The sequence below is a fragment of the Mytilus trossulus genome, chromosome 5 (assembly GCF_036588685.1).
Source record: "Mytilus trossulus isolate FHL-02 chromosome 5, PNRI_Mtr1.1.1.hap1, whole genome shotgun sequence".
In the NCBI taxonomy this organism is placed as follows: Eukaryota; Metazoa; Mollusca; class Bivalvia; order Mytilida; family Mytilidae; genus Mytilus; species Mytilus trossulus.
Genome location: NC_086377.1, coordinates 6776286 through 6789338, shown reverse-complemented (window position 1 = coordinate 6789338; position 13053 = coordinate 6776286). Strand labels below are relative to the sequence as shown.

General features: G+C 32.2%; 1 protein-coding gene across 1 annotated transcript in view; it reads right to left on the bottom strand.

The window, feature by feature from the left end:
* Positions 1-911: 911 nt before the first annotated feature.
* Positions 912-13053, bottom strand: part of LOC134717536 (poly [ADP-ribose] polymerase tankyrase-1-like) — a 44142-nt gene continuing 32000 nt past the window's right edge. The window contains exons 9-11 of the mRNA XM_063580025.1: positions 2921-3019; positions 1317-1415; positions 912-1010 (exon numbers count right to left, since the gene is read on the bottom strand). Of these exons, the coding sequence (XP_063436095.1) occupies positions 912-1010; positions 1317-1415; positions 2921-3019 (297 nt within the window). The remainder of the gene's footprint in view (positions 1011-1316; positions 1416-2920; positions 3020-13053) is intronic.

Genomic DNA, 13053 nt, shown 5'->3' with positions numbered 1-13053 from the left:
AGGTGAAACACACTAATGGAGACATTTGTAGTTGGTCATTGTTGTGAAAGCTCTAAATATTAATTGTGTGGTTGTCGTTTGTTGTGTTACATATTAGTTTTTTGTTCACCTTTTTACACACATTAGGCCGTTACTTTTCGAGTTTGTATGGTTGTGCATAGTTATAGCTGACTATGCGGTATTGGCTTTGCTTATTATTGAAAGTCGTACGGTGACCTACAGTTGTTAATTTCTGTGTCATTTGGTCTTTTTTGAAATTTATCCTATTGGCAATCACACCTCATCTTCTTCTTCTTTGTTTAAACACGAACGGGAAGGTTTTGATTATTTTTTCTTTCTGCTATTGATAAAGAATTTAAGATGTTAACATATCGTGTGTTGGAAATTTGTGTTAGAATTGCGGAATCCTATTGTTCATCCGTTTAATAGTGTCATTAAAAAAACTCCAACTTTTCAAAAATATTTCATATCTACACTATATCATTGGCAAGTTTTTGATTCCAAAAAGACTTTGAATGAAATACGGATTATGAGATATTTGTAAAACTTCAAACCATTTCATTTCTTTTTCAAAGGATCCTTATGTTTAAGATATGACAAACGAAGGCAGAACATTTTCCCTGCTATAATATCACTGGCTAATATCTGGGTAACAAGTACAACGACCTTCATTATTTTTTGCTCTTTTTTATTTCTGAGTCAATGACCAGTGGCGAAATCAGAATATATACAAAAGGAGCAATCTACATTTTAGTTCTCTTAGCAGTTTGATTAATAAGGACACTCGAATAAAATCTGCCAAAGACTGCCTGTTAATTCATATAAAAAGAAAGGAGGGGTGGTCAAATATCTTCATCCTCGGTGAATATAATCTGAACAAATCCACGTGTAACGTCTATAATTGATACATATTATGATGTCATCAGCTGTGTTTCTGATCGATAAACTTGCATGTGACTTCGATGTTCAAACTTTACTCTGCTTTGTGAAGAGAAGTATTTCACTGTAATCTAGTAAAGTGAAAATAAAAAAAAAAGGTATTTTTATTGCAAACACAGAATGTGATATTATTTAACAATGGAACTAAATTCAATCATCAAACAAAATATACTCCAAAACAAATTAACAAAGATATCAAGCAAAACAGATAAAGTTCAAAATAAAAGATACTCATTAGACAATTATTCGAAGAAAGTATCAGCTTAGTACCCATCGTGTCGCCTCTGACATGATTTACCTGTACAAGCAGTTTTTCATGATTCTGTTGGAATTTTTCAAAATAAGTATCTATCTTTTCAATACAATTATTAACTTACATCATTGTCAGAAGTATTAACACCAGCTTTGTTTCTGATCAATAGATCTGAGACTTCGACATGCCCTCCTTTTGCAGCATTATGAAGAGGGGTAGCTCCCTGTAATTCATCAAAGTGAGAAAAAAAATGATTAAAACTATTTATATCAAAAACATGATGGTATATAATCATACGATATAACTTAAATCAAACATCAGATAATGTATACTCAGTAACACATGACAAATGACAAAGATATCAAGCTTAACACTAACATCATGACAATGAATTTCCTACTTTCTGTCTAATATCAGATCAATTATATTAAGCTGTAACACACTAATGGAGACATATATAGTCGGTCATTGTTGTGTAAGCTCTAAATAATAATTTGGTGGTTGTCGTTTGTTGTGTTTCATATTAGTTTTTCGTTCACTTTTTGTACATACATTAGGTCGTTACTTTTCGAGTTTGTATGGTTATGCATAGTCATAGCTGACTATGCGGTATTGTTTTTGCTTATAATTGAAAGTCGTATGGTGACCTTCAGTTGCTACTTTCTGTGTCATTTGGTATTTTTTGAAATTTATCCTATTGGCAATCACACCTCATATTCTTTTACTTTTTTTAAACACAAACGGGAAGGTTTTGATTATTTTTTCTTTCTGCTATTGATAATGAACTTAAGATGTTAACATATCGTGTGATGGACATTTGTGTTAGAATTGCGGAATCCTATTGGTCATCCGTTTAATAGTGTCATTAAAAAAACTCCAACTTTTCAAAAATATTTTATATCTACACCATATCATTGGCACGTTTTGATTCCAAAAAGACTTTGAATAAAATACGGATTATGAGATATTTGTAAAACATCAAACCATTTCATTACTTTTTGAGAGGATCGTTATGTTTAAGATATGACAAACGAAGGCAGAACATTTTCCCTGCTACAATATCACTAGCTAATATCTGGGTAACAAGTACAACGACCTTCATTATTTTTTGCTCTTTTTGATTTCTGAGTCAATGACCAGTGGCGCAATCAGAATATATACAAAAGGAGCAATCTTTATTTGTTGGTTTTGTTAGCAGTTTGATTAATAAGGACACTCGTATAAAATCTCCCAAAGACTGCCTGTTAATTTATATAAAATGAATAGAGGGGGTGGTCAAATATCTTCATCCCCGGTGAATATAATCTGAACAAATCCATATGTAACGTCTATAATTGATACAGATGATGATGTCATCAGCTGTGTTTCTGATCAATGGATTTGCATGTGACTTCGATGTTCAAACTTTTCGCTGCTTTGTCATCTATTAATGTATAAAAAAAACAAATGGTATTTCTCTTGCAAACACAGAATGTGATATTATCAATCAATGGAACTAAATTAAATCATCAAACAAAATATACTCCAAAACAAATTAACAAAGATATCAAGCAAAACAGCTTAAGTTCCAAATAAAAGATACTCACAAGACAATTATTCGAAGAAAGTATCAGCTTAGTACCCATCGTGTCGCCTCTGACATGATTTACCTGTACAAGCAGATTTTCATGATTCTGTTGGTATTTTTCAAAATCAGTATCTGTCTTTTCAACACAATTATTAACTTACATCATTGTCAGGAGCATTAACATCAGCTTTGTTTCTGATCAATAGATCTGTGACTTCGACACTTCCTCTATTTGCTGCACTATGAAGAGGGGTAAAACCCTGTAATTCATCAAAGTGAAAAAAATGAATAAAGCTATTTATACCAAAAACATGATGGTTTATAATCATACGATGTACCTTAAATCAAACATCAGATAATGTATACTGAATAACAAGACACATGACAAAGATACCAAGCTAAACGCTAACATCTTGACAATGCATTTACTACTTTCCGTCTAATATCAGAACAATTATATTAAGCTGTAACACATTAATGGAGATATTTGTGGTTGGTCATTGGTGTGTAAGCTCTAAAAAATTAATTTAATACTTGTCGTTTGTTGTGTTACATATTAGTTTTTCGTTCACTTTTTGTACATACATTTGGTCGTTAGTTTTCTAGTTTGTATGGTTAAGCATAGTCATAGCTGACTATGCGGTTTTGACTTTACTTTATGTTAAAAGTCATACGGTGACCTACAGTTGTTAATTTCTGTGTCATTTGGTCTCTTGTAGATAGTTGTCTCATTGGCAATCAGACCACCTCTCCTTTTTTTTTATTTAAACACGAACGGGAAGGCTTTGATTCTTCTTTTTTTCTGCTATTATTAATGATTTAAAGACGTCAAATTGTCATGTGTTGGAATTTTTTGTTATAATTTCGGAATCCTGCTGGTCATCCGTTTATTAATGCCATTAAAAAAAAACTTTTCAAAGATCTTTTACATCTACACTATATCATTGACACGTTTTTGATTTCAAAAAGAATTTAATTAAAATACGGATTATAAGACATTTAAAAGACATAAACCTTTTTTATATTTCATTACTTATTGAGAACATCCTTATGTTTCAGATATGACAAATGAAGACAGAACATTTTTCTCCGCTAGGATATCATTGGCTAATATCTGGGAAACAAACACAACGATCTGAATTATATTTTGCTGTTTTTGATTTCTGAGTCAATGACCAATGGCGGCATAAGAATAGAAACAAAAGCAGTGAGCTGCATTTGTTGGATCCCTCAGCAGTTTGATTGATAAGGAGACTCGAATAAAATCTGCCAACACTCCCGTTTAATTCATAAAAAAGAAAGTGGTCAAATATCTTCATCCTCGGTGAATATAATATAAACAAATCCATTTATAACGTCTATAATTAATACATATAATGATGACATCAGCTGTGTTTCTGATCAATAGATTTGCATGTGACTTCGATGTTCAATTTTTTCGAGGCTTTGTGCAGAGGAGTATTTCCCTGTAATCTATTAATGTGAAAATAAAAAAAAAATGTTTTTCTCTAACAAAGACAGCATGCGATATTATAAAACAATGGAACTAAAATCAATCATCAAACAAAATATACTCCAGAACAAATTAACAAAGATATCAAGCAAAACAGCTTAAGTTCCAAATAAAAGATACTCAAAAGACAATTAATCAACGAAAGTATCAGCTTAGTATTCCGCGTTTTGCCTCTGACATGATTCCCATTTTTTTCTGGTGAAGATAAAAGTGAAGCGACTTTTGATGCTTGGATGTTTGAAGTCCAATGTGTTTTACTGGAAGGGAATAATTCTGATTCAATTGTATGACACGAAGCCTGTTGTTGTCTTTATCTGAGTATGCCTCTCCTCAGCAGATACCTGATAAGTTAGAGGGTGTGTATGGTAATGAATATACAAGCGAAGCCTTACTTGAGAAGTTTTATAAGGAGACCAAACAACAAAATCAGACAGGTACTTTTGAAACAAAGAATGAAATGTTCGTTCTAAATTTTGGTCCGGGATAAGAGATCCACTGCTTAACAATTCAAGTAGGTATAAATTTGACAATGGTAAGGATTTTGATCAATTTTAAAGGGACAAAAGGAGGGCTATTGTGCTTGAAATGTTAAATTCAGAAAAAAGCCGACTAGCATTGTTCAGCATCAGCCTATTTCTTCAGATTCAGTCAAACGTGATGATGTCTTGAAAAAGATAGATCGTATGGGTAACTGGTTGGACACTCTAGAAAAAAAGACACAAGAGGAAGCAACAAGGACTACATGTGATAATCAGTTTAACACTGGGTATTATCGTGTAATAGATGTGGAAATAATTCACGACGATATGGTCGAGGTTATATATATATCAGAATGATCGGGTTAGTAACCGAGGTACTTATCAGTCTGAGAGTCTGGGCATGTAATGCAGTATACGTAAGATAGTTTAAACGAATAGGAATCTCCAACCAGGGACAAATTGGGGATTCAAACTTGTTGATGTAAAACATGGTTCCACATTTAGGCTAGAGTTACATTATTAGATAGGATGGTTGAAAAGTCAAATAAATCAGATGTATATGTAAATGGGAAAAAATGTAAGTCTTTGATAGATAGTGGATCTATGGTGTATACTATTAGTGAACCTAGATTGATATATTTACATCCAGTTCCGACAGTAAAAACTCTAGATGAGTTTATATTATCAGTGCGAGTCGCTGAAGGTTCTCAGTTACCATACCATGAATATGTTGAAGTATAAAAGTACCTTGTTCATACTGAATCCATGATGGTACCGTTATTGGTTGTACCAGAAACAGATTATAACAAATCTATTCCTGTTATTATAGGTACAAACGTTTTAAGACCTATAAAGTCCACATTAACATGTGACTCTCAGGTAAATATACCACGTGAGTGGGAAACAGCATTAAGATTTTAGCAAGGAACCCTTTTAAGGTGACTATATCAGAGAAAAAACAAAATGTGTACAATAGATATAAAAAAAGAAGGTGTTGTATGATTGCCAAAGAGACAACTATCCACAAAAGACCAACATGACACAGACATTTCCAAATATAGGTGACCGTACGGTCGTCAACAATGAACAAAGCCCATACCGCATAGTCAGCTATAAAATGCCCCAAAATAACTATCTAAAACGAGAAAACTAACGGCCTATTTATGTACAAAAAATTAACGAAAAACAAATATGTAGCACATAAACTAACAAACACTGAATACGTATACAAGACAAAAAGAAAAAGGCAGTACAAATATGTTAAGAATATAATCTAAAATAAAAATGAAAATAACCCTCGTACAAAATGAATATTTATTTTTACCGAAAGGTGACTTGATGCTTTAGAAGGGTAATTAGCATATTTTGAATTTTATTTAAAATATTATTTACCAGCAATTTAAAAAAAAGATGATAAATACATGTTTGAACAATACAACAACGAATTTTTCATCAAAGGATCTGGATATTGTAACTTGATAAAGGAATTCGAATGAGGAATGGTGGTAGCTAACCCCTGATCCAAGAAAAAACACGAATATGTAAATAAGCATGATATTAAAATAAGAAGATGTGGTATAATTTCAAATGAGATGTCTGTTTATTACAATCTATAGCTACTGGTAGAAAAAGCTCCAGTTAATCAAATTAATTTAGGATGGGAGAGGACTTGTTATCTGAAAGACAGAGAAAACACAAAATCCTTCAATATGATTTTTTTTATATCAATCTCAGGATTCAGGAACTTTTCAATAGTCCCAACTATAGCATCCGACAAACGAACGAAACTGATTTTTTTTTTAGTGAGAACAATATTTTATCAAACCAAATTTATATTTTCAATATAAAAATAAGGAGATGTGATATTATTGTCAAAGTTCAAAAAATAAATGGATTTAAGCAATTATAGTCGGCTATAAAAGGTCTCGATATGAAAATAAAGATCAATACCTTTCGAATTTAACTGACGGGATAATTCATAATAAAACAATTTACGAAAAACATATATGACAGACATGAACCAACGACAACCACTGAACTACGGGATCTTGACTTGGAACAGGTACATCAAGAAATTGGTCGGGTAAAAACAAATGTGTGCGCTCATTTCTACCCAAACTAGCACAGCACAAGACCAAACTAAAAAATATCTGTTGAATGATCGGATCATCATTTAATACTATCATTGACGATATCTGACCAGATGCGGATCCCGCCTTTCTGAACAAAAGGGGGGGTCCAAACCACGGAACTCCCTCTCCCCGCATACCGAATACGCTAATGCAGGATGCATCCATTCACATAAAAGCTTCAAACATCAGTAACACTTTTGAGTGTGTAATTTAGGTTTAAAAAAAATTGATAACAATACCAAATAACTAACTGTAAGTTATTAAATCGTAATAGAAAAAGGAGAGAAAAATCATGCCAGACATATATTGTATTGGATTGCAGTAGTTTTAATAAATATTTATATGACAAAAGTATCAGGGAAAACATAAACTGATCATGAATGTGGCAGAAGAGATAGTAGTAAACATTATCTACTTAAGAGTTATAATTAGTCGTATGCCACTAGAAACTAATACAGTTAAATGCAATGAGTGTGTAGGTAAAGGTAATACCTTTGACTAGCTTTCTTGTCAGCTGCAGCGTGAATTCATTACTAGGTAAAGTAGGTTACCCTCCTTTCTTAGTAATCTAGTTGACCAAACGATGAAAGGAAAAGCTCCAAGCGATTGTACAGGAAGGCTCCGAGTGATATTACAGTAAACTTGCAAGCGATTGTACAGTCAATAAAAGTATCATCCATGGAGAAAATGAATATATTTGGATTTCTACTGAGACAATGGCTTTGAGACTTTCAAACAGGTAAGACTATATATCAGAAAAGGTACATGGGAAAATTCAGGTAGCAAACATTAATATTTCGATGTTCATTTGACATTTTTGATCGCTGTTGTGTGACAATTTTGATTGTTTTACATGGAGCTCCACCATTCTAAGGAAAACGTTTGGATGCATATATATTTCTTATTATTTTATTGGTTCATATTTACGTAAAGAATGGTTTAACTATCAAAACTTGAAACAGAAACGTTTTATAGTAGCATAAGAGTTCATCAAAGTTTCAATCAAGCAACTTGTTATTTTGCAAATGTCGGGGCCCCGCTTGACAGTCTCCCGAATAAACAAATTATAAGAAAACCGTACAGTTCCGTTCCCACATTGTGGTCAAAATCTATTGTTATTCGTAACATTAGATCTATTCAATTGACACTTGTTTCAGAAATTGAAATTATGAATAATTACAAAAGAACTGGGGTGTAACACGATAAAATATAAAAACAAGGCGAGCGGTAATCGTGAAATGGATGAATAAACAGACTTCATTCAGTACAACAATGTATATCAAAATTAAAAGATTTTAGTTCGAACAAGATAACTGCGGAGTTGACTTTAAAATAATTAACAGTTTTCTGTGTCGCCCTTAATCATGTTAATAGCAAAAACAGTTAAAAAAGTAAAATACTAAAAATACTAAACTCAGAGGAAAATCAATTATGAAAGTCCATAATCACATGGAAAAATCAAATAACAAAACGCATAAAAAACGAATGGACAAGAACTGTCATGTTCCTGACTTGGTACAGGCATTTTCAAATGTAGAAAATGGTGTTGTTCAGTCGTTTCACACAGCCTTAACATCAATATTGTAACTGGTCTACCGATCAACAGATCAGTAACAATAACATTGCAGTTTTCCGCTGTCTCGTCTTTTAATATGACTTAATAAAACGATGGAACCTTTCCTAAGGAATTTGCCATTTGATTAGGGACTTTCCGTTCAGAATGTTTGTTCTGAGTTCAGTATTTTTTTTATTTATGTTTTTTTTTAATACAAAAAATACTTTCTAGGCGTAAATATAAAAAAAAACACATTGAGAACATATGAAGGGGACACGGCTATTAAGATAAAGAAAATGAGTCGAATCATGTCCTCACAAAACATTACAGGGAGACAAAATGCATATAAAAAAGAAAATGATTTGAGAAGAAATGATCTCTGAAATCATGTTATGTAAATTTGAAAATATAACAGTTCCAGCTGACTATGGGATATGGGCTTTGTTCAGTGTTAATGCCAGTAGTACAGCTGGTGACCTCAAGTGTCTTATGACGAACAATATCTCATTGGCAACCATATGTTTTTTTGTCTTTATTTGAATAATGTTAAAAGAAAAATCACAAAAATACAGAACTCAGAGGAAAAATTCAAATTGAAAGTCGCAAATCAAATGGCAAACTCAAATGATAAAACACATCAAACGAATGGACAACACCTGTCATATTCCTGACTTGGTATAGGCTTTTTAAAATGTAGAAAAGTGTGAATTGAACCTCGTTTCAAAGCGCTAAACCTCTGACTTGTATGACAGCCGCAGCAAAATATAAACAAATACATGATTGAGGTTTTAAATCGGTCAGTCTTTAACCTTCTATAGATTTTGTCATTCTTCTTATTTACTTAACACTCTAACATGTTTAGGAAAAAGATAATTTGGCTCTGAAAATGTTGAATGTTATCGTTTCGTAACATAAATATGTATTTTTTTGATACTCTGTTGGTTTTTTTCAGAAAGTTGTCCTTCTTTTCAATATTGTTACGGTTTAGGGTATAAGCTGTAGGTTTGTACATACGACTGGTTCAGGCTACTCAGTAAACACTCTATTCTATTTTCTCGTTCGTCGTTTACTGTTAGCCAACGCGTATACAAAGACATTTGATGAACATTGTATATATTGTTATTGTTATTATATGTAAATATTGTTAGTAAGGTATCTTGGAATAATGAAATACAGTTCGTCTTCAATGTTTTACCATGGGGTCCCCTGACAGAACGACGGTTCCCACCTTAGCGTAATGCATGCATATTGTAACCGGGGCCCATACATGCTAAGAGTAAGCTTGATTAAGGCAGTGAGGTCGTTAATACAAATCAGAATTAAGAAACTGAATGGGTCCATCAATGCCCATGCTACGTCAATCTTCAAAGATCCAAATGTTGCTAAACACCTATCTGACCTCCATGATAAATATGTTGTTCTCCCCGCAGACAAAGCCCCAAATAACATCGTTTGTGTCTGTAAAAGTCATTACATTAATTGCTTGATAAACGAATTAGGTATAGACAATTCACTTGGAAACCCAACATATACCCTCACGACACTTACCAAAGAGGAAATCCTGGATAATCATAGGTCTGTTCTTTGTTCCTTTGGTATTTCAACCAAAGATGAAGAACTGGATCTTCCATCACTGTATTGGATACCTAAACTACATAAGTGTCCATACAACGGTATATTGCTTGGTCTGCCAAGTGTTCCACGAAACCCTTTCTAAATTATTAAAATCCATTTTATCAGCAATCAAAGACGGGCTTCAAAGTTATTGTGAAACTGCCTATTCTAGAGGTGGCGTGAATCAGATGTGGATACTTAAAAATTCCAAAGATCTTTTAGAGTACATACAATCTAAATCTCTATCATCTTGTAACAGTATTAAAACATTTGACTTTTCTACTCTTTACACAAGTATTCCACATTCCAAACTAAAAGACAAATTAAAAAAGTTGGTATTTCTTTGCTTCATAAAAAAGAATGGCCAACGTAGATACAAGTATCTTGTCTTAGGGAGGGATAAAGCCTACTTTGTAAAGAATCATTCTGATTCAAACAAAAAATTCTCTGAAACCGATATTATCAAGATGCTTGATTTCTTGATTGACAACATATTTGTTACGTTACAATGGGAACAAACTATGCCCCTCTACTCATATCTTTAATTTCTGATTTTCATCATTATTTCTCTCATCTATAGGTTCCATCTTTTGTTCCAGATCTTGTTCTAAACTACGCCTTCGCTCTCTTGTTAACTTCGCTTTATTTTCTACAGTAAGTTGTAGTTACTTCCCTTATCTCGATTTTAAATCCAATCCCATAAAAGCCTACAATCTATTGAGTCTTTTTTAAATGTATATTTATCAATTAAACATTTTATACATTCTTGATAATCTTTATTTTGTAATACTGAGTTATTTATTTTCCAATACCCATTTCCCCTTTCTGATAACCCTGGCTTAAATTTTAAAAATACACTTTGGTGATCAGTAGACTGTATACCAGCCGGTTTAATTTTAGACCATTCTTTAAGAGGTAAACATTCTGACCCAATAAAAATCATGTCTAGTCTACTTGCTTGTGATTTATCCTTTCTTCTCCATGTAAATTGCTGTTTATTTGTGTTTAAATTTCTCCAAACATCCGTTAATTTGTTAGTTTTTATTAATTGCTTTAATCCGTTAACAGGTTGAATAAATTTACCAGGACATACAGACTGTCTATCGATTGGTTTAAGTGCATCATTAAAATCTCCCCCTAGTATATGTATACTAAGACTGTGTTCTTTCAAATTATCGCTTAAGTTGGTCTTGTTTGTGTAAGCTCTGAATGTTAATTTAATGAAAGCAAAACTTATTTGAAGGTAAGGTTTGCTTTATAATTTTTTTATTCACAGTTCTGGTAGTCTCTTATGATAGAAAAACATGTATTTCAACTGTCGAACTGACTTCCCTTTAATCCAACAACAGAATGCTGTCTTTTAGAAAAAAAATGGAAAAAAAACAACCAATGTGTCAATAACAAAATACCATCATATCAAGCAAAACACTAACATCACTAAAATGAAAAATACATTATTTACTTTAAGTTTAATATCAGATCAACTACATAAGACTGTAATGGGTGCGTCACCGTACGGTTGTATTACACTAGCGGAGACAGTTGAAGTTGGTGATTGTTGTGTAAGCTCTACAGATAACTTTACAATGTAATTATGACAAAAAATGTGTTTTATTAATATTTAACTTTGAAAATTTTGATCTCTTTTCAAATGTTTAATTTTCATCCTGTAGATTTTTTTAACTTGGAAGACAAATCGTTCAAAAAAAAAGTAAAATGCCACAAGTTTTGCGGTTGTCCTTCAAACTTTAAATTATTGGTCTCTCAATTATGTCTTCAACAATATGTATAATAATCTTTCCTCATGTTATCATTTATAGATTTGTAATGGCGATTAAAGAGGGTATCACCATTACAAAAATCTGCAATAATTGAAACATTAAATACGCAGAACTGTGGAAAAAAACTGTTTTGTTATACATCTTTCAATTGTTTAAGTGTAACAACTGAAAATAAAACTAATTGCAAAATCAATCGTTAACAAGATCATCCTTTAATAAGATCCTTCTTTTACAAGATCATCCTGTAATCAGATCCCTCTTTAACAATATTGCTCTTTAACAAGATCATTCTTCACTTACTTCCTTAATTTATTTTAGATTTTAGATACTATCTATGTAAGGAACACATTTCATGCGCTGCTTTATATCCCAAAAAACTCTTCATAGCTTTTAAGTATATCCATTATCTTTCATTTTAAGAGTGTTGAAGTTAGTATGATGATCATTTAATAACTAATTATGAAATGAAGTTTAGTTTTGTAGCATCAAAAAGTTAAACTTTATTCCTGTGAATTTTTTTCTTCTTTTGATTGGTATTTTGTTACTTAATTGCCATCCAAACAAGCTGTATCCCGAGGAGTATTACATCTTTTTTTTCGCTATTAAACTTCCTACAATTATTTTTATCTCAATGTATTAAAACAAATCAAAGTGAACACTATAAGTAATTTCTTATTCCTTTGCGATTTACAGAATAAACAAATCAGTTGTTATAAATAATCATTGTCTCTAATAGGGAGGAATGTGCAGAGGTTTCCAGAAACCCCTCTCGTCACACATTGTGGTCAACATCTATTGTTATTTGTAACATTATATTTATTTAATTTACACTTTCAGAAATAGAAACTATGAAAAACTACCAAAGAACTGGGGTGTACTATGATAAAATATCAAGACAAGGCGAGCGGTAATCGTAAAATGGATGAACAAACAGACTTCATTCAGTACAACAATGTATATCAAGATTAAAATATTTTAGTTCGAACAAGATAACTGCGGAGTTGACTTTGAAATAATTAATAGTTTTCTGCGTCGCCCTTCATAGCAAAAACAGTGTAAAATGTTCTGTCGTTTCACACAGCGATGACATCAATATTGTAACTGGGCTACCGATCAAACGATAGGTGACATTACAATTGCAGTTGTCCGGTGCTTCGTCTTTAAATATGTCATAATAAAACAATGGAACCTTTTCTAAGGAATATGCAAGTTGTTAACAA